The sequence below is a fragment of the Apteryx rowi genome, unplaced genomic scaffold, assembly GCF_003343035.1.
Source record: "Apteryx rowi isolate R43461 unplaced genomic scaffold, aptRow1 scaffold_371, whole genome shotgun sequence".
Taxonomy (NCBI): Eukaryota; Metazoa; Chordata; class Aves; order Apterygiformes; family Apterygidae; genus Apteryx; species Apteryx rowi.
Window position 1 is genome coordinate 1 of NW_020450208.1, and position 25,696 is coordinate 25,696.

At 35.1% G+C, this 25,696-nt stretch overlaps 1 protein-coding gene across 1 annotated transcript in view; it reads left to right on the top strand.

Annotated features, from left to right (window-relative positions):
- Nucleotides 1-6,683: 6,683 nt before the first annotated feature.
- The window catches only part of INTU (inturned planar cell polarity protein), a gene marked incomplete at its 5' end in the record, with an annotated part of 29,802 nt that continues 10,789 nt past the window's right edge, over nucleotides 6,684-25,696 (top strand). Inside the window, 7 exons of the mRNA XM_026073636.1 lie at nucleotides 6,684-6,887; nucleotides 11,559-11,677; nucleotides 14,803-14,892; nucleotides 15,463-15,540; nucleotides 16,668-16,857; nucleotides 23,930-23,983; nucleotides 25,434-25,496. Of these exons, the coding sequence (XP_025929421.1) occupies nucleotides 6,684-6,887; nucleotides 11,559-11,677; nucleotides 14,803-14,892; nucleotides 15,463-15,540; nucleotides 16,668-16,857; nucleotides 23,930-23,983; nucleotides 25,434-25,496 (798 nt within the window). The remainder of the gene's footprint in view (nucleotides 6,888-11,558; nucleotides 11,678-14,802; nucleotides 14,893-15,462; nucleotides 15,541-16,667; nucleotides 16,858-23,929; nucleotides 23,984-25,433; nucleotides 25,497-25,696) is intronic.

The following is a 25,696-nucleotide window of genomic DNA, read 5'->3' on the forward strand; positions in this document are numbered from 1 at the left end:
GGCTGGATCCAGTCCTAGTCTCAGACTTGGTCAGTGGTTTATGTCTAAGGGATTATGTGTGCAATTAGTCAGAGATATAACTCAGCAAAGTTTCGTGAAGTTCACAAAAGTTCAGCATGCTATTAATCACTTACCGAGGATCTGTCGCGGGTAAGGAATCTCTCAGCCTCGAGGAGTAACCTTGAGAGGCGTCCCTGCTCAAGGGGAGGTTCTGCAGTGCAGCCCGCTGCCATGCAGGAGAGCTCCAGGGGCTCTGGGCTGCCCCCTATTTATGGGGGGGGAGATGATTGACTCATAGTCATATTTGCATACTAGACGGGCCTTAGTTGGCGCATGCTCAACCAGCCCCTACATACGTGCTGTTTACAGGGAGGTCAGGTTGAGGGGGAGAGAGCACATCAGTGGGGGGGAAGGAGCACACCGTCACAGCATTTCAGAGAGGTGATCGAGCATGCAGGTTTCCCAGGAGGGATACAAGAGGATCTTCCATAGCCACATCCCATGCGCACTTCCCTGGCTGCATTCACCTGCTGGAGGCGTCCTGACTTGAGCTGTCTTTTGCCAACTACCCTGGCACTATAACTCTCCCCTTCCCCCGTCTTTCCTAGTTTAAAGCCCTCCTCACCAGGTTGGCCAACCTGTTGGCAAAGACACGCATGCCCCACTTAGTGAGGCGGATCCCATCTCTCCCCAGCAGTTGTCGATCTTCAAACAGGGTCCCATGGTCGTAGAAACCAAAACCCTGTTGCCAACACCAGCGGCGCAGCCAGTCGTTAACTTGGAAAGTCCGTCTCCTCCTCCTCTCATCCATCCCCCTCACTGGCAGGATTGAGGAGAAGATGACCTGGGCTCCCAGGTTTTAAGTTTTTTTGCTTAAATCCATCTCCTGAGAGACAAGGTAAAAATTGCAAGTTGATATGAGATGAAGCAGGTTAAAATTATAGTGTATATTACAGTATGTCTGTAACCCCCAGGTAGTTTTTCTTTGGGTAGAATATAGGGTAGAAATTAGACAAATCATTCAATATTTTATCCAGCTTTTACTAATAAACATTTTCTGCAAAATGAATAAGTTTCTTTAGAGCACCTGGAACCTGAACGTTCCAGTGGCATAATATATAAGGTGATAATAGCAAAAAAGTTTTACTGTCCAGGTGTTTAAAGAAAAATGGAAAGTTTACATTTTGATAAGCATGCTTCTGTTTACAACTTAGTGTAAGTGCCTGTAGAACGACATCTGCAACTGCAGTAAGATTGAGTACTAGTATGTCAGTTTAGGAAGCTTTCCAAGATATTTGACACTATGAAGCTTGACTAAGCTACCAGAGTTGTGGTCAGGTATTGGCAGAGCTCCATGGTAGAAAAGCCTTGTCTTGACTGTCTTTGACCAAATATGGAGGTGCTGTAACTATTAATAAATACAGAATGATCAAAACAGCAGAGATGATATAGTTTACTTAATTGTATCCTTGCTAGATTAGAGTATATGTATTGCTTSTTGATAAAATCCAATGCAACCCTTTTTGTAGTAGCTACTTTTAATGCAACATTAACATTTACATTGTCAGTAAATCTGTCAAGTAGACAGTGATTACTTGAAATGTATAACTGTTCCTCATGTTGGCTTTCCAAAACCTCTTATTAAAGTGCAATTATTCGTCAGTTACTGCGCAGTTTCAGTCAAGCCAGAAGAGTGATTACTGAAATAGACCAGTGGAGAACTTAAATATATAGTTCGGGGGTTTTGCAGTGTAGAACAGTGCGGTCATGCGGCTGGAGAAACAGATTTGTTGTTTCTGAGATGTAGTAATAAAGATAGCTTGTTACACAAGCAGAGCAGTTAATGTATTCTCATTCACCGTAGGTTGCAAAATCTATTGACCAAAAAAAGATGCAGTCCAAGCAGTTATAATGTAGTTATGAGTTATTTTATTAATAAACTATGTTACTGCTTTTCTTAATTAAATGTTAAAAATTACTGGAAATAATTTCAAAAATAAACTACCTAGCTTCTGTCAGTCCCAACATGTGGCATAACACTTCTCATCATAATATTATGTTTCTAGAATTTTCTTTTTTTTCACTCAAATTTAGGTAAACTAGCTTCTAGGTATATAAGGACTAGTTTAGTGTATTTACTGAGCAATACGAGTCCAAATCCTACATCAGTCTGTCTTTTTTTTTCCATGGCAGAACTGTTTCTACTTGGTTGTTTGCACCTCCCCTAGTAAAATAAAGTCTGAATTCTGATTAAAGCATTAGACATCTTGTTTCAAAGTCCTATAGCAGTCATTGAATGTGACAAGCCAAAGCATACCCTCAGTCAGTGCTTAAGTTAGTATAACACAGTTATGTTCTATAGTCTCTACAATTTTACGTTTCTGTAATCAAAGCAGTTACTACCTAATTTGACACTGATCGCTGCCATTGTGTTCACTGTTTCTTCTCTAGCTTTGCTCATATGAATATTCATGAGGCTGGACCTTACTACTTTTTTCTTAATGGTGTTTAGAAAAAAATCAGGACATGCATTCATATAGATTTAAATTAATTTAGTGCTTTATTTTAATTCAGCATAGTTCACTGTATTTCTATGCATTCCATGAAATTATTAAAAATATGTAGATGACAATTCTTCTGAGTCTGACAGGGTTAATACAAAAAGAAAAGAGGCTTTTTTCCTTCTGTGATCTCTTTTAATCAGGTAATTTGTAAACATTAAAAAAGCTAATGTAACTGATGTTGTTAGTGAGCTTTGTAGCCAAAGTTCCTAAGGAAGCTGGCAAACTTTATAGAAACTAGTATTGCTTACAGGCTTTCTCCCAACTTGTTTTTGCAATTTAAGGTTGAAAAAAGGTACTTCATCATCATCATTGTTACTGCTATTACTATAGAAAAATTAAAATGACTTTCAGTGCTGCCTGTGACTGATAGCACTGATGTTACAGCTCTCCTGTTCAGCCAGGCTATTCCTATTCTTAAAAGCCAGGCTTGGAAGCAGCAAAACTTCTGCGTTGTTACCTAGCCCCACAAGACAGAGGAGACAAAGTAAGAAGGGGAAGATGTGGACAAAATAATATACTTTTCTTTAACCTAATATTTGAAAGTTGCAAAACTGTTTTAGTTGAAACTTTCTAAAAGTATTCAGCCTGAGGCAGACATCCAGAATCAGAAATTTCAGCCTGAAATTTTGAGTTGCAGTTTGGTAAATAATAAGCATATGGAAAACAGCGACTTATAACAGGAAGTGGCAGACAATCTTAACAGGCAGGCAGTGCCACCAGCTCCACCTATAATAAAAGCCATATTCTTAAACATATAGCTTTCTTACAGATAAACAAACAGAAAACATGCCTTTCTGGGTCAGACCAAAGGTACATCAGCAATGTATTCCATTTCTTACACTGGCAAATGTTTAAGGAAAGAGTATTAAGAAACAAGTGAAATACAGAGTGACCTTTCCATAATACTTCCCAACTTCCAGCAGTCAGCAGTTAGGGATTTGCTGGATCACTTACAGGTTTGTACCTTCTCTTTTTTTCAATGTTGTTCTTAAAATTCCTTTGATTTCCACAGTGTCATATATCAGTGAGTTTCAAAACTGATTTATGTGCTGTGTTCGTTTTTATTGGTTTTAAAACTAATAAGTGTGTTTAGCACCCCCAGGTTCCTGGGCTATGAGAAATAACTGTCCATGTCTTGCTCTTCATATTACTCCATGCTGTTGGAGAGCTCTGTCATGTTCCACTTTTGTTATCTCTTTCCTAAGCTGAAAAATTCCCATCTATATACCTCATAGTTTTCTGTTATTATTTGTCACCTTCTTCTGTACTCTCTTGTACTTTGATTGAAGTCTTTTTGAGAACTACTCTAAGCATGAGGATGTGCGCACACTGTGTACTTAGAGTAGCATACTAATATCTTCTGTCCTTTTCCCATTCTTCATTTTGTAATGATTTCATTTCCTTTTCTGATTTCTGCTGTGTGTTGAGCTGATTTTTTTTAAGACAACTGGAATCAAAGTTGTGAAGGATTTCATAGTCATTATTTAAAAAATGGTTCTTCAATAATCACACATTTAACCAGATCCTAAATAAAAAGAAATGTAGTCTCTTGGTTATGTCCTATTACAACAGTTTCTAGCCCAGATTGTCTTTTCCACAGTAATTTTTTTAAAGGCAAGAAGTAGATAAGAACTTGGATGAGAGTATGATGAAACAAAAATGATCAAGCTCTTGGAGAGAATCGAGAAGATCTGGAAAGGGACTGGAAGGCAGACCRTGAAAGAGACCTTTCTCAGAATAGTGACTTTGGATCCGAGAGATGTGGTTTTGTCCACAGTGATGTAGGAGACAGCAGGGAGGCATGGGGTGGAGGGAGAGTTAAAATTCTGCGGGCCCAATAATATAGTTTGAGCTCTTGCCTAGAGGGCCATAAGGATGTGTCTGAAAGACAAGACAGACTGAGATTTTTTTAACTTGAGAGACTAAAAGAGAGACTACAGCAAGAAGTACATCTGTGTGCCATTAGTGTAGGAACTGTAGCCTAAGTGTTGTGAGTAAGTGTCCAGAGACAAGATGTAGTAGAAGTTAAGAGAAATAACTAYTGAGCCTTGAGGAAATCTGCAAGAAGTTAAACAGAGTATGAGGAAAAATCCTCTGAAATATATGCAGATGGAGTGACACAAGAAAGAGAACTGAGTCACAGAATGCCAGAGAAGGGAAAATGCATCTATACAACTCTGAACAGTCACGTTTTTGGGTCTTAAGAAGCAARCCACTGCTTTTTAGCTCGATGTTTCTGCTCCTTGAGTACTGCTAATATGCAGTGTAATGAATCGAAACTGAAATGAGGAGAGAACGAGCGAACTAAGAGTTGCAGTCAGAGAAGAAAGGAGTAGCACAYGGCAGGAGAGCAGGACTGGATGCAGTGCTGTTCTAAAGAATGGGGAGAGAAAAGAGAAGAAAGCTCATAGCAGCCAAAATAGGAGAGGAAAAGATTAATGTGAAGTGTTAGAGGGAGTAGACTGGGATGGGAAGAAAGCAGCCAGTGACATAAATGGTTGTAGTCAGAAGAGTTGATGACTGCAGCTTCTCTGAGCTAGTCTGACAGGCACTGGGTGTTCTAAAGCATCACTATTTCTTGCCAGCTCTCCTATYGTTGCATGTGTGTATACACATACACACAATTATGAAAATACAAATACCTCTCTATATTTAAATTTCTCCTTAGGTTTTTCAAATGTATTGCCACTGGGAAAATGTAAACTTTTTTCCTTGCACCAGTCATTATCCTAAACTGTCACTGACTTGAAAGTGAAGCAGGATTTGGTGTGATGTATTGTGTTTAGAACTCCCCAGTCAACAGACATTTTAAGGATACTTTAAAGCAGACAAACACTCCTGAGTAAAAACATATGAAAGAGGGAATTGAGAGTGTGTCTGGTTAGTTCAAATAGCTATATTTTTTGTCTCTTTGAATGGTGATGAAAATTCAGATATCTTCCAAGAAAATAAAACATTTTATTCTCCTTGGAAACTACAATTTTATGCTCAGTCAAGAGCTAAGTATTTCTCGTGTATCCTTCTTTTATGCTTAGTATATGGWGTTCATTCACAACAAAAATTTTATTCTTCAATTTCATCACTGCTAAAACAAATCATTTTTGTAAGCTGGTGGCTCATAGAAAGGAGGTTTGTAAAGTGAATTGCAAAATATACTTCCAGACCAAGCCTGGATTTTATGTTGCTTGTGATTCCAGTGAATGTATATTTATTCTAAAACTGAAAGTTGTTTTTACTTTATTTGGGAAATTAAGAACAGTAAACCTTGTGTAATTTTCTGACAAAGTAAGCTTAATCATCTAAATTTAAGAAGTTATGTTTTTAAGAGAGAATGCTCTGTAGCGCTTTGATTATTCTTCTAAAGGCATAGCACACCAAGTGACATAAACAGCAAATATTTATACTTCCTGCTGGTAGTATATAATTGCTAAATATCATGTTGACAAAACTCTTATTTGCTGACTTCACAATTAAAAAAAAGTTAACGTGGTGAGAAAAATGAAATTTTTTGCAGGTTGACTAAAGAATTGTTACTAAGTGATAAAAAATTTTTAACAGAAAAATGACTTTTGCAGTCTTATGTAAATTGATTTTTCTGTGCTAACGTACTTGCCAATCTTAATGTGCTCAAAATAGCAAATAAATGTTCATGAAAGAGCCTTGAGGATATACAGTTATGAAAGTGCTAACATTTTGAAAGTCAAATATTGTGTATGTTTCAAAATGGTGGTAATAGGTTTTGTGTTCAAACAAACTCAGACCGGTAATTATATTTTTTCATTTTCAAAACCTTAAGAATCAAGTATAAAAACACACCAGGCCACATGCTTACTCCCATGGTTCATAAAGCATGCAATAGCTGGCTTTGTCCTTAGGAACGAACAGTTGTGTAACACTGAATATATAACTGGCTTTCTTCAAAACAGCAGGAAATTTTGAATGCTTATGTCTCAAATGTAAGCTTAAAAAATCTGTCAGTATGGCAGAGAACTTTGCCCTTAAAAAAGCTAAGAAAATTTCCTCTTGTAGGACTCAAACTATCTTTGTATCTGTTTCATCTAATATTCAAAAGTGATTTAAGTACAGCTTTATTTTCTCAATAATTAATTATCTTAATAGGTGAAACTTACATTTGAAACATCGATCTTCGAGCCAGAAGGAACCTCTCAGCAAAGGTATAAACGGGCCCAGTCAAGTATGAACAATCTAGTGCGGCTTCTGTGGGGAGAAGACAGTACGGACCTTCAACAGGCTATCCAAAACGTGCCTCATATCGTCATGTTCCTCTCACTGAAACTGGATTCTGAAACATCTAAGGATGAGGTATGTGGCTAACTAAATACAACTGAAGATGAAAGGTAACAACTAACAATGTCAAATGCTATGCCTTTAGATTAAAAAAAAAAAAATCTTGCTAATCATTTTGAATAGTGCACAGTCTGCAAAATGTCTATTTTGACAGAAATAAGGCCTGAAATTGCATGAAAAAAGTTAGCACCACTGCTGACACACTCTAATTGAACTTTAAATCACCTCAGCGCTGCTAAAGATCTTGACATAAAGAGCAGTCTACAGATGTTAACAAAGTAGAGAGAAATTCAAAAGTTCATTATTGTCTCTCAAATGCTTACTGTGATGTTTTCAATACTTCTCGCAAACCTGAAGTATGAAGTACACCTAGTCAAAAACCTTTTCCCCAGTAGGAGCTGTTGGCAGTCTCTATATTTAATCTGTCTAGCCCTTCCTATTTTGAAATTATAATGTGCCTTTTCTTAGCGAACTCTCACGACTACTGTTTGCAACCAACTACTGATGTTTGCTTGGGCAACATTCTCAAGCCACAGAAGTACTCTTGCTTTATCCCATAGTTTCCATTCCTCTTTCCCTTTTGTGTTCCTCAAAAAAAATTTGTCAGCATATATATAGCCCATTCTAAGTTTGCGTAGACGATAGCTRCAAATACTCTACCCAGGATGCATGGAAGATGCCAGACAGTGTGGAGGACTCAGTTTGGTCTCTTGCCAGACCTGAAAATGGCATATGGCCAAAATGGACTCTTCAGGAACACACGTTTGGAAAAAGACTCTTCCCCCTTTTATAAATTCTCCTTTGAGAGGAGTTTTTTCAGTCTCTGGGAAAAGAATGAGGGAGTGTGGAGCACAAAGATAGGCTAGGATGCATTTTTGCTTTCCCTCCCACCGATTAATCRTTAGATCCAGTCAGTGCCTCATCCCTTCTCTGGGATGTTATCCTTATCTTGTTAATACTATTATTCAACTGATAGAAGTCTGTATTGCTCTGCTAATGATGATTGATGGAGAAAAAGTATTACAACTGCATGTAATGGAGTTTGTTTTTATCTTCTAGAGACAGGGCTTGGAGGAGGACCCTAGAAAATTACATGACATAATGATAGCATTAAAGAATGTTGTATGATTTGCAGAGTCAAGTACTTGAAAGCTAGGAAATGAGAGATTTATGGCTACTTGTGCAACTTTAATTCAGCCCTTTTGTACATATGTGACATGATACTGTCTTTCAGAAAAAGTGTAGTATTTAAAGATGCCTGTCTTGTGCAAAGCACAAGATGGACAGATGAAAGTGTTATAATTGAGGCTTCTTAGGCAACCATAAATCTGGTATTTCATAACTCTGGAATACTTGACTTTGCAATATAAATTATGCCTTTTTAACTTAATATTTTAAGGCAATATATGTTTCATTATATATTACAGCTACATACTAACACTGCAAGCTTTAGTTTGCAGTTCCTTCCAGTACTGTTTACACTTTTTCATAGGAGGCACCTTCAGTAGAAATTAGTTTATACAAGTGTCTTTCATAAATTTTTATAGCCTCACAACCAGGCAAGGTCACTCTGCTCTCTTCTCACCCTGACACTGCTTCCATTAAAACAAACAATATCACAGTATTTTTCCACTTCTGTATTTCCCTATAATAAAAATGAAAAGAGCTCATATAATTGTAAATTAAATAAACATAAGCTGTTTCATCAAAGTTCACTTTTATGTTACAGAGCTATTTTTTTCTTCAATTCTAAGTTCATCATCCAAGACTCCTGTTTTAGATGCATGGAACAGCTATGACAATTGCTGTAGACTTAAGTCCAATGTTGTTCTGGTCACTTAAATAAACTTTATGAAATATATTAAAAAAATGGATTTCAGAGCCTCTGGCTCCCCTATTGCCAGGTAAAGAGATACGCAGATGTGTAAGTGATAAACTAATTGCAGTTCCTGTACTTCAGAGTAAATGCATCACTGGTTTCTTGCTTCATTATTTCTCAGCTCTCTCCCAGGAAACAGGATTAACCCTGAATGTTGAGCAGAGGTAAAAGAGGGATTGTAATGTACTTGTTTTCCCTTCATACCATGGGAGAATTGTTTCCTGAGAAGTCTTGGCAGTTATGCAGCACCAAATAGTCTCAGCTGCTGGGGTATGCTTTGCTGGCATCATTAAGCTCTTTATAACATTCATTAACAAAAGAATGCCTTCTTCTTTGAAGCAGTGGTCTTTAATTTCATTYGGTGAACAGTAAGAGACATTTATCCCATAGACATACTGTTCCAGATTTAGTTTACAGTACTTCAAATTAATACTGAAGTTGCTATCCATCCAGGCCCTCTTGCACAGTAAAAATGTAGTGATCCTTTACTAAGCTGCTTCACCCCTATCCAAAGGAGGCATGGTATGCAGATCATATCCTTACAAATAATGGCAACTACGACTAGTTACTAATTCCCCCACTTGTGAGCCCCTGGCATCCAAAAATGGAATTAATGAACTCTGAGACACATCAAACTCTAAGACACATCAAGCTCTATCTATTGAAACATAAAGGAAAGCAGTTTAAGAAGGAATTTAGGCTGGGGGGTATTTTTTTCCCCATATAATAATGGTTTCAGTGAGTAAGTTTGATTTTTTAATTTTTTTTATGTTTTAGTTTRCAGTATGCATTATAACATATATTATTTGTACCAACATACATTATAACATCTTTATGTATTTGAGGTGTTTTTTGGTGATCTCATGCTTTAAAAGAAATACTGTTCATATTTCTTTAACGTAATAGTGTTACTGGAAGCTTGTGTTTAGTATACTTGTAAAGTAGTTATTACTGAGTAGCTGATAAGACAGCTTGGTTCATACAGGCACTGACTGCGTACTTTCTGAAGCGTTTCTCCCAGTTTTTATCATTGCTGAATCTTTAAGAGTTCATAGTCTGCTTTTCATCTGTGCACAGTCCTCTGTCTCTTTTTATTCTGGTGCAAGATACAACTTAAAACATCTCGTCAGTGCACTGCGTGTGAAGATTGCAGGAAGTTTTTAGCTGGTCAGCACTGTTTTGACAAAATTTCTTTCAGCCATTTATTTTGTTGTTAAGACTGCACTGATGGGGAAAAAGGGTGTTATTTAGGCTTATTATCTGAGAAATGAGTAAAATAGAAACAAAAAAGGGGAATTGGTTGAGAAGCCTTTAGTTCAGATACTTGAGAGCTCTGGTCAGGTTTTGAGTTGTGGGTTTTTTGGGGGGGAGGGAGGGTGTTTGTTTTTTACACTTTTAAAAAATGAGCTACTTCCCATTTATTAATTTCATTGTCCTTGGCCTATGAACTCCTTGGATAAAAGGGCACATTTCAACTTGCTTGGAAGACAGCTGATCTCCCTGGGGGGTGGTGTGTGCTGAACCATGCTAATTCATTAATATATATCTGGTGCAGCTACAACCTTTTGTTACAGTTGTCTTTTCTTTCCCTGGGAAAGTGTATAGATATTTCTCAAATGAACTTTGTGTAAAGGTCCCTGTTCATATGGGGGGGGGGGGAAGGTTTCTTTCTAGCCCTTTGCAATGCTGTAATTAGGAAATGGCATTTTTCCTGCTGAGGGATTGATTTGAGATAAAAAAATCCTTGTTACTAATGAGTATTGAAAAAGAGAGCTAATTAAATTGGATAAGAGTGCAGAGGTCCTTCTATATAGTTGCCAGGTCCTTCTATAATGGAACTTTACATTGTTTTAATCTTGAAAGAGAATTTTCTAACAGATTTTGGCACTGGCTGCATGTGCTTAGTGACATAAAAGAGGAAAGTCAGGGACTTCAGTGTTGCTTTTGTTTGTGCAGAAAGATAATTTCATGTCCTCTTCACATTGGATATGTTTAATATTCCACATTATTTCTGGCCTGTCATGACTTTGCAGAAAGCAATAAATGTGGGGAATCATTTGTTTGCTTATTATTATATACTTGAGGTTGCTGAAATAATTACTATAAAATTTTGGAAAATGCTTACATAATAAAATTAATTTAAAGGACTGGACAGAAAAATACTTGTCACAAATATTTATCTTTACTGACCTTCAGTTTCTTGCTGTGAAGCTGATGTCTTTAAGAGTATGCTGACATGTACAGTCAGAGTTTTGGTGATAAAATTGTTCATGATGGATGCACTAGCTGAGTATATACCTCAGTTATATTTTGTGCTATACATGTAAAGTGATTAGGTAGGGATGTATATAGAGATCATAGTTTTCATATTCTTATTTATTGATTTTAGAAGAGCTGTATGTTCGATCGACAACATGGCCCTTAAATAGCAATTTAAATATTGAAATAACCATACAAATATTAGCAATTTCTTGGAATCAGATTTGTTAACATTTAAAACAACGTACTTTAAACCATAAAAAGCAGTGGCCATATTGCATGTCAGTTTATGTTTCTCCATACAGTAATGATTCAAAATGAGTCCTATTTTTCTGTAGACAGAAAAGTTAATATTGTCAGAAACGTTCTTGTGTGTTTTATAACTTTCCAGTATGCCCAAGCAGACTAGTTTTGGTACCATCCAAAAATATATGATAAAAGCTTTCATGTTTAAAAAAAATTATGCCAGTAAAAAGTTTTTGTTAGCTTGTTTTCTGTGTTCAATTTTTTGTGCTTTGCTTAACTAACAGCTTGAAATTTCTTCACAGCAAGAAATTCTTTATCAGTACCCCATATCAGAAGCATCCCAAAAACTGAAAAGTGTGAGAGGAATATTCCTCACACTGTGTGACATCCTGGAAAGTGTTACTGGTACCCAGATTATCAGGTAAAAGCGTTTTGAAATTAAATGTTTTTATTCTTTTACAAATTTGTCCATGTAAAGAAAAACACACATAGGTTGTGCGTCTATTTCTAGACAAAACAAGAGTGACTGTATCTGTCAGGCAGTAATGCTTTAACCAGAACAGCATGAGTTGGTCTGCTTAGCCTGGATATACAGTGCACATATATTGATTTTGGGGGGTTTCCTTGTCATAGGTGTCAACAATTCAGTTTTTTAGTTTAGTGAGATTAATTTTAGATCCCTTCCTTAGATCTCTTAAAAAATCTCTATCTAAACTCTAAACTGTGATTCTGTGGTACTGCTGGCAGACTGGAAATTCTACAGCAGCTTCATTCAAATTTTTAAAAAAGAAAAGGGAAAGTTAAACGTTATTCAGTTAAATCCATGAGTGTCTGTTACTTTTGGATTCATTTTATTTCACAATTAATTTGCAATGCATGAAAAATGTTTGTATCCACAGACCAGAACTCTAGTAAGAAGTCTGATAAAAATGACTCCTGAGCTTTTTTCAACAGGGTAGGGGTGGTGGAGACATGTCAAGGGATTATTGACTATTTAATGATAGCTGATTTTCTGATGGAATAGTTAGAAGTGAGATAGCAGGTATCATTTTTCAGTTTCACACTTCATCCCATTCAGAATTAATATGTCAGTTTACATCTCTTGGGGGTCTTGRGCAGACTGTCACCCCCCCACCGCAGCCTTAGGCGACACAGACGAGTCCAGGGCTGGTATAAAGAAAGCTGAATGTAAGTGCGATTCTAGCCCATGAATGAAGAGTAGAGGCACTAGTGCAGTACAAACCGTGAACAGCGCTGGCAATAATAAGGAATGCCTCAAAAGGCAAAGAGCGTGTTTAGTATGTTTAGATTAGGTTTTCCTCTGATAAATTTCTCCTTGTAAGGAGTTCGTGAAGTGCTTTTGAATGCTTTTGCTTACCAGAAAATTAATACTGGTTAACTTACTTTTGTTTTCATTTGTTTGTAATTGCTTCTTTTCATTTATTCTTTTCCCTAGACTTGTTGGTATCTTGGTATTTTGACTGAGAAGTTTTAACACTGTGCTTTAAGCATGCTTATAAATTTCTGGTTTATAAAAGTAAATGGATCTCCTTATAGCCTCTAAGGTACTTGCAGCCTTGTTACTTTACTTAGTGATCAATACAAATAGAGACTGACTCTGTCTTTTAGCAGCAGCTATCAAACTCTGGTTTTTGATCTTTCACATATGCCAGTATTTTAATGTAGTGCCCCATTAATTATCATTTAGATATGTTTTTTCCCTCTTAGACACTTAAATATTAATAATGGAAATTCTCTCCTATCAAGGCATTTTTGGACATGTCCAGATTTTTTTAAAACATCTAGAAAACAAATCAACCTGTTTGTTGATGTTCTATATATACAGTATTGTCAGAAAGCCAATACAGAAATCCATGACAGCTTAAATTCACCTYTCCTGATGAGGTTCTCAATTTCCCATTTTTAGATGAGTTCTAAAAATATAAAAACACTTCTGCTAGTCTCTGTGGGCTGTCCCATCTCTTTAAAAAAATGCAAGAGAGAATCTCCAGCTCTCCTATTTCTCCTTTTTGTATTAAAAGAGTAAATTCTGATTACTGTATCTGCTGATGTATCATGTACTGTTTTGGGACTGGGATGTTTATTTCTTTGTAATTAATTGCATTATGAGTATATAACCAGTTTTATTTTGAAAGCACTGTAGGACACGTGAAGGGTGAAAAGGTTTTAGTGACCTGTTGAAATATTAATGAATTTCATAATGAAATTACATTATTATAACTTTATTCAGTACCGCCTATTTTACAGTATTASAGTGAATCAGTGAAGCAATTTAATCATGAAAACAACCTAAAAATTAAATTATTTGTTTTTTCAAGCTTACACAAGTTATGCTTTTTTCACTTTGTACCAGTTGTATCTTACATTCTTATTTAACATGTCTAAGATCATAAAAGAACAGYGGGGAAAGTAATGCTTTTGTAATAACTTGCTAGATATTCTGTGGTCTGTGAAACCATTAGCTCTAGGATGGTACACCCATTAAGTCTGCTTGCTGTTTCAATCTCCCATCATAATAGTATCTTAACTTTTAAGAAGCACCGATAAACTTATCTTTCATTCACAGGAATCCTAGGGGTCAGAGAGATACTACAATCTAATCTTAAAAATGGGGAACTAAGTAACTGAGTCTGTTAGTGACCTGTTCACAGTCACAGAAGTCTATGACACAGCCAGCAAATAAATTCAGACTCTAGTCTCAGCTGAGGACATCAACCAAATTTCCTTCCTCACTTTAGAATTGTTAAAAATTTAGTGTTGGAGGTATTTACAGACCTTTAAAATGACTTGCGGGTTTAGCAACAACCAGTAAATTTAATCTAATACTCACACCATAATGTGTGACTTGCTGATAATTAGAACATTGGGTCTCATTCTGTTGCATGTTCTCACCCATTCTGTGTTAAAATTAAATTCTCTGGATCTTTCTGGGATTTGTTAGCTCTGTAGAGCTATTTTCTATAGAGGGAAATAGTATAGTAATTCAAGATTATGTTTGTCACTCAGGTAATATGCTCAAATGCCCCTTGCCCAAATGCTCAAAACCTACTCATAGGATCTCTAAATGATTGTGTGAAAAACCACTATGTTCAGAATCTTCATTAGGACCTCTAGTTATCTCAGTTTGTGCTGAAACTACGTTCATTTTTTAAGTTAATTATGTTAAAGCTAGACAGGTGTATAACAGGAAGACCTTTAAAGAGCATCTTCTGAATCATTCAGASGATTGTGGTGATTCAGTAATGGTTGTTAAACCTTTATATTTGTACTCCAAAATATTGTTAATACTGGTGTGATCTTTTACTTGGAATAGAAATCAAGTCCTGAGCATTTCTAGCAGTTTATCTTGGAGGTGCTTTAACTTCTGTAATAATTAATGTATTATCTAGCCCAATTTCATGCATGTTATTTTAAACGAGCATAAGACTTCATATATAAAATACATATGAATCGTTATGACACATAATGATCATCTCTTATAACTTCATAGTGTTAATAGAAGTATTTATGGCTTAATTTTTCTAGTTCCTCCCTTTTCTTATGTGAAAAACTGGTCCAAGTTGTTTACTGGAAAGAATCTGACAAGTTGCTTGTAATCGGTCTTCCTGAAGAAAGGTGAGTTTCAGATACAATGCTTTTTTTTCCTCCCTTTAATTTTAATTTATTTCCCATTTTTACCAAATACTGTTCTCAAATTGCACTATTCTTCTCCTATCAAAAAGTGAGAAAGGGAGGGCTTACAATGTACTCCTTTTACTATAACTATTTTCTATAGCTGTGATCCCACTTAGTCTTTTTTTTTTTTTGATTGACTTTGTTCACATCTTTTATATATTCCTTTAATCTTATTAGATCTCAGAAATACATGTAGGCTGGAGATTGGTAATTTTCAGTGTTTAATAAAATCAAGTCCTGATTAGGTATTACTGAATAACTGCAATAATATTACATATCTATGTGTTCTAGGAGGCAAGAACTCCTGAAATTTTATTTTCAGCTTTACTACTAATCTCTGTGCGATCATGGGCAAGTCACTCAAAGGAAATCTCTTAGACAGTCCTATAAAGTATTTTTTGCTTGCAATATATCACTAGTTAAGAATGCAGCTTTTCAAAAAATGCCTCTGCTAATTCATAAYAGTTAAACATATATAAACATAGATGTGCTTCTTTTTGTTTTGTTTAGTGTGCCACTTTCTCAACTGAGGAACATGACTGCAGATGTTGTGAAGACCTTAAAATTTATGTACAGTTCTTTAGACAGGTGAGTTCTTTCTGAAGTATTTTCCTTTCAGTCACTTGTTTTTCATTGATGCTCACTCAAGAAGATGTCCAGCATCCATTTTTAACATGGATTTTTTTGCATGCTCTTTTACAGTTATGCAAAAACAGGATTCTGTTGTTCTCAACTTTGTTTTATACTAGTAAGACTTTTAAACTGTCTCTGAGTGTTACTCCAGAAAGTTTTGTCCCTGATTATGTTAAGTCATTCGCATAACTTAAGTCACTAGATGTCAACAGCACTCTGCAAATGTTACCTTTTGTGTTAGGGGACTGTCTGTAGAACATACATATAAATCTCAGTGTTGTATTTTTAATAAAATAAACACTCCAGAGTTCTCAACTTTATTTGGCAGAGTGACTATCCTCCTCTGTGTTTGGAAATCATCCAGAAAATTTTCAGTCTGACTGTAATCTAAATAGTATTGCCAAGATGGGCTATTTATATGCTTGTATTCAATTCAGGGTTAAAGTGTATATGCCATAGAGAAAATCATAATAATTATATTACTTCTGTGCTGTTTAATAAAGAAAAATATTCTAGACAGAATAATCTGACATAACATCAGGCCTTATTTTTTTCTCATGACATTTTTAATGTCACTTCACAACAAGGAGCAACTTTTATATGTTATACTGGCAACTATTTAAATGCATCTCAAAAAAATGCAGCTTTGAATATGAGAGGTAATATAGTTAATTTTGATAGAAATGCAAGGGGCCATTTAGAATGCTTTTCCACAACTCCTGAAGAAAAAATGAAGAGTGTTATGACACAGTGATCTGCAGCACAACAAAAATAGTTAAATAAATGATTAAAATACAAAACAAGGTGGACTTTCTCAGGAAGAAAGCTGATCATTGTCTCATCTTCAGTTACTCTAAGACACTACTATGACACTGTACTGCTTTTAGCAAGGCAGGTTTTTTTTTGTGTGTATGTACTGTCCTGGATACTAGCCTAGTGTTTTTTTCATGCTTACAGAGGATGTTCAAAAAAAATCCAAATGAAGTATCATGCTGTAAAGAGCCTGCTATAGCACAGAGGGTTATATAAACAAGTTACAAGTTTCTTGATGTTATTCTAACTTGGAGTTCATGTTTGTTCAGTGCTTTTTGCCAGGTGGAAAATGTTTCTCGCCTGGATCATTTTTTCAACYTGTTCTTCCAGCGAGCACTTCAGCCTGCAAGACTCAATGCAAATGCCAGCCCCAGTGCTCAACACTATGATACTTGCAGTGCTTTATTCTTAGACAATCTCCCAGGCCTGCGCTGGCTGACATTGCCTCGGGAAATCAAGGTAATCTCATTTTCAGATCTCTTCAAGAATTATATGAGAGGCCAAAAAATTTGACACAGGTCTTACATATACCTTCTGCTATTATTGTGTAATTTACATAAGTGCTTTACCCATCTGAGGCCATCCATTTTTCTGCAAGATCCTTCTGTGGATTACGTTTCAAACTACGCATTCATTTCCCTAGGAAACATTGCCATTATGAGTGTAGATTGGTGACTTCACTTGACAGTTATCTGGGAAGAGAACATGACAAAGGATTTAAGCCTTCTGTTAAATAAAAACATCTTTAACAAGTAGCAAATACAGTGGGATAACAATTTCTGGTATGTAACTTTATGCTTGATTTTGACCATATAAATATTTTTCCAGTAGAAAATATTACTCTAGAAGCCCAAGTGCAGCTTGTGATTTAGTAGAATTATAAAAAGATTTTGCAAAATCAAAATAAATACCCATACAACATTTGTTTGGCACCATATAAGTACACCTCTTCTGCACCATTTGATTGTCTGATTACCTCCCAATTAAAAACAGAGTTCAGCTTTAAGCAGTGGTAAGAGAAAAGCTAGATCACAGTAAGTAGCATATAGAGCTTTCAGTCTTAAACCTCAATTTCATGAAATGACTTTAAGAAGTTAATATAGGGATCATTGGATAATTATTAGTAAAGAAATAATTTTGAAATAAAAATAATAGATGCTATATATATGGGTACTGCATAACCCCGTTCAAGTCTTCTGTGAAGTAGTTTTCCATATATACTATAGAATTGACTTTATTTGACAAACTATATAAAGGTGGTATCTCTCCCAATTAAAACAGTTGTAACAATTTTTGTRCTAGGGAAAAATCTCAGTTTCAGCAGTGGAGTTGTTAGGTCCAACACAAATTTAATCAGATATTTATGGTATTATTTTGAATTACATGTTTAAGTTATGCAAAATGAAAAATTTGTAAGAGGGGCTGCAAATAGGAAGGCTTTGTCTTACTGGGTGGCAGATTCTGTAATGCTGTTCCAGCATGGTTTGGCTCTGCATGGACAAGCAAGACCAAGTTGTGCTGTACAATGTAGCTGGCAGACAAGCTTGTTGTAATATCTTTTATCAACACAGTAAGTTCTGCAAAGTGAACAGGACCCAGTCCTCAGACAATGTAGGGAAAAACTTTTATGAAATTACATTTAGGACAAAAGCTGATAATTGTGTCTTATGTACAGAAAGTGTCTCTGAAATGTTTTCTTTCTCTTACACTTTTTCTTGTTGTGTACACAGATCATCTTTCACTCCCTCTTTTTTAAAAAGCCTGTGGATACTTTTTGTTAATTATGGTGTCAAATGTATTCTTTAATAACACAACTTTGTATGCATTTGTTCAGAAACAAACCAAAAGAAAATTTTCCCTTGCCCTTTCAAAGGGCTACTAGTTTCCAACTTTTTTCTCAATATTTTCATGTTACAGTTAGTTATATACTGACATAATATCACTACATGAAGGTTACGTATTCTAAATAAGGCATTGCTAGAACATGTTTTGATCTGACAGTAGGTTCAGATATATATGCTGGGTTTTGCTAGGTGCAGCTTGACTGTTGCTTTATTTTCATTTTTACTGAAAGTACACAAGTTAATCTGTACTTTGAAGACATACAGATCATGAAGAAATGACTACTTTTAAGTGTCTCATCAAAAAGACCTTCTGGGACATTTGTGTGGCATAGAGTAGGTAAAACCTCTTTCTTTGGCCAACCTACTCCTACTTTCTCTGTTTTCTCGCATAAAATACTATTCGTGGAAGATGGGTAAGGTCCACTCACAGAAATAAAGTTAGGCTGTGATAAGTGATATGCTGGCAAGGTTCACCATAATTATAAAGTACTATCTATAATCCTGTATTTTTCCTTATCCTTCTTTGCACAATGCAATCTTTTAACTATAGTTTTAAAATCAAATCTACCTTAACTCTAACCAAGAAGCTCAATTACATAAGAAGCTGTGTCTAGTTAGTTGAAAATATTTTACTTCACTGATATATGTGCAAATTTTATTTACTATATGTACARTCAGATAACAGACTTTTAAATTGTCCCATAATGTTGAGAAGTTTTGTTGTGGTAAAACACATAATACAGTATTATAACATTCTTGCTTGAATGAAAACAATTCACTTCTGAACAAGCTATTTCATGGCAGTTTACCAACAGTGAACTGAATAGAGAAGCAGCTAGTCTTCTGAGTTGCAATACACAGTGCCTACCAGAACCTGTTTTTATAAAGGAGACGGTTCCAAAACCTCCTTTGCTTTGATGGTGTAAAGGCATTCCAATTCTGCATCACTGGTCAGACTCAGATGTCATAAATTCCACCTTTCTGCAAGGATCCTTGGGCCCACTCTCTCCTAATAATGAACTGAACCTTTGTTAACCCCTCCAAATTGCTTTTAAGAAGCCCCTACCTCCCTGTTGACTAGGCTCAGTGGTTTAAGTGGACTGTAAGCTGTCAGAATATGGTCTCACTTCATTTTACACTAGTCTTGGATAAGAATGTTTGCAGTTGTGTTAAAACAACTGTATAGCTTTGAAATACAGGTATTTCCCATTAACAAATTTAAACCAAAGCATACAATGGTAACAATAAATAACATTCCTYTTCTGACCTGTGAAGTTTGCACAGTATGTCATAAACTTTTTACAGTCTCATGTTTATGTGCATACTTGCATATTACTGTTGACTGAACAGTGATATGAAAATCCATTAGAAGCAAAACCTGGATTTTTAGTTGGCGTGGATTTTTAACTAGACTTCCCCRTCTTACTTAGCTGTAAACCTTCTCTGTATTTGTTAAAGATGAATAGTTGTCTATAGCATAAAACAATGAACACTGAAGAAGTACTGTACCAGACACATAGTTTTAGAAACATTTTCATTATCATGTCTCAGATTTTGCTTTTTTATTTTTTATCCCCCATTCCCCCCACCCCCCCAACTTTAAACTATTCTTCATTTTGGTAAAGAAAACTCTAATCCAGGCTGATCCAAGTTCAGTGCAATGGTAGCATTAAAACCCTTTATGGCTTTGAAGATGGTTTGTTCAACAATTATTTCCATTATCAAATATATATGTATTGCAAGCATCACTAACCCAGGCTAGAGGAGGCGTGTTGATTATTTGACTGGTTTGGAGCCCTACAGTTAACTTTATAATAGCGTGCTGAGAACCATTCTGTTTTATGCTTGCATACTTTAAATAGAACCTTTTATTATTTAAAAAATATATTCTGATAACAGAATTGAAAAGCAATCTTCTTGTTGAATCACAGGGTCAGTTTATAAAGAATGTGAATTCTGTCCCTTTTCCAAGGTACATATAGCAAATCATATATTACTGAGGAAGAGAGACTCATTTCTGCAACAGAAAGCAGATCTGCATACATTCTTTTGAGTATGAATTAAATTAGCTACTCCTAAATGCAGCTCATAACTTGCAATGTTAATAGGACTACACATGACAAGTGATGGTTGTGATTCTTTCTGGTATTCAGACCTATTATCTATATCTATAGCCTATGGATTTTAATCTGTATCTGTGTACTAGCTGCAAGCACAAAATCTGCTGTGGAGATGAGAAAACTCAGTTTCTACAACGAGGTATTCGTTTCCCAGGATGCTGTTAAAGGTAGTTTTGCAGATGGTTTATATGTAATTATGTAGAATAATTTTAGTTCTGAATTTCTAAAACCTTTGGATCCCTTAGCATCTTACAGCTTGCAGCTGTCTTTTGGAAGTCTCTTGCTTGCTCTGAATTAAAGAATCCAGTCAGCAATTTCATAATGATAATAAATCTATTAATATTCTGGGAGATAATTTCAAGAAACTGAGGATTTTATTTACCTTATATGTAGCTCTAGTACTTCTCTTCAGTTGTTTTTAATGTGACATATTTCTTAACCATTTTGGAGTTTTTTTAGAATCAGTTTAAACATTCATACATTCCAAGCACCTGCTTTTTGTTTGGATAGAGCATGAAGACTTGGGGTAGCATCAGCCTCACCTTGTTTTAGATCTGTGATACAAATGGCTACAGTTGAGCTACTAATCCTAAACTCTTTCTGTTAGTAAATGGGGACAATCTGGCACTTTATTAATCTGATTTATTTTAGTAGTAACTCATCTGATCTACTTCAGATGTTTACTTTAGTATTAGATGAATCATCCTTAGTACTCCTGTGACAGCATTGACTTCATCTGCATTAACTATGAAAACAGCCTGGAAGGAAAGGACTCAAATAGAGATCTCTATACTGTAGGTGTTTAAATGCAGTCTCATTCAAGGAATTAAACATATAACTGTCTAAGTAGCTATTGTCTAAATCATCTGGCCTTTAATGAGACATATATTTCAAAATTGTTTTATTTAGAGTGGTCATTTAACATATAACATAAAATCAAGTTCCCATTGAAAAGATAATCTTCCATACAATGCACATTCTGAAATTGCAGTGTGGTAATATTTTATATATTGTCCTTGACTCGAGAAGCATTACGTACCAGTCACTGCAGTAAGGCACAGTGGACCTCCCAGATTTTCAGTCATTTCACTTCGGGGCCTAAAGTGGATGAATAGTAACATTCAGAAATGTTCACTGAATCTAGGATTCATCTTGCTTTCATGATACTTAAATATTTTCAACTCTGCAATTAAGATTTTATTTTCTACATCATCTGAAGAGTTGTTTGAATATTATAGTTACAAATCAGTATGTGTATGGCAGTTTTTACAAAAATTCAGGGCAAAAAAGAATTAATTAATCTGGAATTGTGTTTAAAATATGTTAGCCTTATCATAATAGAGTTTACTTTTTAGTGAGTATTTGCCATTGTTTAATGCAAATGAAATAGCTAAGAAGTCTCAAACTGAGAAATTTTCTTTTATGGAAGGACCCAAAATATTTGTAAGCCTGTAGATTTGCAGTTTTAATTCCTAAAACAACGATAGTAATCTGAGAAGACCATTACCTAAACTTATCTCATCAGCAACCACAAAAGAAATGAAGGTTGTATTCACTGATTATAAAGAGATTATGTRGTGGAAAATTAAAACTGCTTCTCAGAATGGCACCACAAAGGGATTGACCTGAGGTGTTCAAATGTCCTTAACTCTGCAGTGGCATGCTCTTTAATTTATAGGGTCTTTATTTGAGGATAATCTTAACTAAGGCTTTCCTGGTTTTCTGATACTTATGTTTAATGAGAAAGATCTCATGTATAATTTTCATATACGTGTGTCGGGGGAAGAGATGAAGTTGTAGGTCTTTCAATGTTAATATTGATAGGGTTTGCAGAATTATTTCAGGTTTGTTATTGTTCAGTAATAAAAGTTGCTGTGGACATTGCAAGGCATGTATCAATGAACTGTCGCTCATTTCTTCRCAGATTTCCATTTGCAGGTGGGGCCTTCTGTCTCCTTTCTCCATAATGTGAATTTTCTTCTCCTATATCTTTAATAGACCTATAATAATTACGCTTTCCACACTGCCCCACTGTATGTATCTAGATACAGTTTTAATAAATGAGCTTGAGGCTGATGTTGGGGGAACTTTTAGTTAGACCTGTGCTTTTATAATACATATGTATGGACACTYTGTTTGTGTTATGTGTTTAGCTATCAAAGTACATATTTTTAAAGTGTCTCAGAAAAGTTTCTTTCGTGTCCTAACTCCAGACCTAAATCTGCTAACCAAGTGAAAAATCTAGAGGGTTGCACATATTCTTTTCCATGCCCATCCACTCACTTGCAAAATCCATGCTGCTGTAACTGAAGGGAATAAAATGATTATGCAACATGTAGTTGCAGAATATGGTCAGTCAGCAATCTGTGTTTCAAATGTAACAGTGCATCTCTAACTATTGTCACACATTTTTTCCTATCCAGGAAATAACACTTTTTTTTTTTCTTGTACTAGTTGGTGATGAATCTTTTTTCCTGCATGTTTTTTTCTTTTTTTCTCTCTCAAGTTTCTGTAGCGGGACTCTGCTATACTTTGTTCTCTGTTTTACCTTGCAAGTTGTTTTCTTTCTTGTGAAATTTGAAGTTTTAGATTTTTTTTTTTAAACAATTTATTTCATATGTATGATTTGGACATGTATTTCTCAAATTATCTTAGGTCATCCACAGTTTCAAGAAAAGTTCTGTTCTTGCAGAAGATGAAATTTCCGGTAGATAAGTTTTGGTGAAGATGTTTATATTGTATAAAGAATATAAAAATAAAAACATCAGTTCTTTCTTGGACAGAAAGCCATTTAAATCTTAACTGGGGGAAAAGCTGAGAGTTTAGTTAGTTGCTGAATGCCGACAGCCTAGCTGACATTTCTCTAAATTTGAAAAATTGTCTCTATTTCCATTAGAAGCAGCTTGTTTACATAGCCCCAAAAGTGCGTCATGGTGGGTTTTAAGTTCTTTTCATTAAGTAGCACATTTATGTCATGAACTTCAGTGGCTAGTACTGTGTTCTTTAAAGGACAGTATTTTTAGTAAACCTTAAATTAACCAACAGCTCCTGTATCTAAAGAAATAACAAAAGTTTAAAGCTGTTTCAGTAGAACAAAGGTAATGTGTGAGAAAGTTTGGGGAATTTCTAAAGACACAAAAACTAAATCCATCATGAAAAAGATTTTTCTAATAACTCAGTTGGATACAAAAGTTTGCCAGATTTCAGGGTTGTCTCTAGCCTTCAAAGCATAGTCTCTAGACTTCATGTTTTAATACAGGCCAAAAGGAAGATTGACATCTCCTTTGTACAGAACAGCAGGTTCAGGAGGCAGACAAGCAGAGAGATTTTTACAGTTTCAAAGACGAGGGAAATATACAGAAATTGAAAAAGATTCTTCTTTAGTCTGATGAATTGAAGTGTTCTTGATGTTTGATATTGCTAGTGAAAAGTATATGCATTTTTACCATTCAGTCTGTACTTTTGAATCCTCATTTTGTAAGACTAGCAATTTAAAGAGAGCTATGCTATTATTGTAAGTAAATGCCTTGGAAATTTCTATTAAAATGTACTCTTTAAATATTTCAGATGGAAATTGACACAGCCCTGAGTGATCTGGAAGCAGCTGATTTTGCAGAGCTGGTAAGTGTTTTTCTTTTATTGTTTTTGTTTGCAGTGCCCAGAATCTATTTGCCTTGGTCATATTCAGTAGTTTTAAAAAAGTACTAACTCCAAATCCATCCACATTTTTAATAAAGTGGAAATCAAAGCAAAGACGTACTATATTATTCTTGTTTTAATAGATATCCCAATCTTACCTATTCTGTTTATTCTGAATTTTTCTCCATGGTTAACGTTGTAACTATATTATAATGTTATAGGATTAGTCACTGAAAACCTATGGTCTACTATAATTCAAGCCCATGAGATGTCTAGCTTAGCTAAAAGGACACTGTCATTTGAACATACCTGTTGTTTGTTGTTGTTGTTTTTTTAATTAAAAATCTGTATAGATAACTCTCCTTTTCAAGCAATTGCAAATACAACTGAAAACTGCTGTGGAGCACTAAGAACTAAACTTACCAGTTTTAAGAAAGTTATAAAAGTTATATATATCCTAACAGTGTTAAGGAGAAAATAGTAGTTTACTTGAGTATTACTTGCTGTGCATGTATAGGACAGTAAGATGAAAATGTATTGAAATTTCTGAGTTTCCTTTTTTATAAAAAATATTTCTTAAACCTGTGTTCCAGAGCAATTATTTTAAAATTATGTTCTTGTAAGTATGTTATACTCAGACATAAAGAAAATATGTTTAATCACATATTTAGCATAAAAATTTGGGCATACATATTCTTAATTAYTAAAAGATACTTAAATACTAAAATACAAGGTAGGCAGACATATAATCCATGTTGTTTAACTCTTACCTATGTCTTAAGAGGTCACAATAAAGAAAAATCACTGTACTAACCAAAGTGGGTGAATGTTTACAGAAAGTGATGTCTGCAAGTAGTATTTTATTACAGAGAAATTGATTGCACTCACTTAGTTTAAAATCTACAATATCCACTTAAAGTTAGTGTTACGAATCTGAGAGCATTGAGCATCTAAATTAAAAGATTAATGAATAGGTGTATTTTGGGTAACAGTTCAAATATBGCAAAAAAAAAAAAAGCTTCGACTTGGAAGTTTTGCTCTAAGAGGGCCCTCTGGTGTCAATAGTTATGCTTCATCTGCTGCACTGTTAAGAACTTTGAGAATTAGCTTATGCTACAAAAATAGTTTATAAAAACATAAGAATTTAGGAAACCTGAGCATTGGTATTCTGAGCTGAAAACTGTTGGAGAAAATGGTAGTTTTTTGTATTGATGAAAATCAATAATGAAAGCTAAAAGCTTCCTGCATTACTTAGCTCTTTGTTCCACTGCCATCACTGCCTTTCTGATGTCATACTGATAATAAAAAGAAGCAGTCAAAAATGAAATTATTAAAAAGACATTGATTACCACTGACTGGAAATAGTTTACTTACATTCACTCAGTAAAAGAAAAATTCTGAATTAGAAATTATACCATGCTCTTGTTCACAGTCTGAAGATTACTACAACATGAGAAGACTGTATATGATTTTGGGTTCTTGTCTCTTCTACAAGGTAATATTATTGATTAAGACTAGAGGTTAGGAAAATACAATGTCTGGAAATCTAACCCAGTCATGGATTAACTCTTTGCAGAACCTGAGAAATATGAAAAATGTAAGATTGCTTTAAGTGTGTAATGTTTGAAGCAGACCTAAAACTGAAGCATTGTAACAAAGTAAAATATTTGATGTCATGTGGCGATATGTAGTATG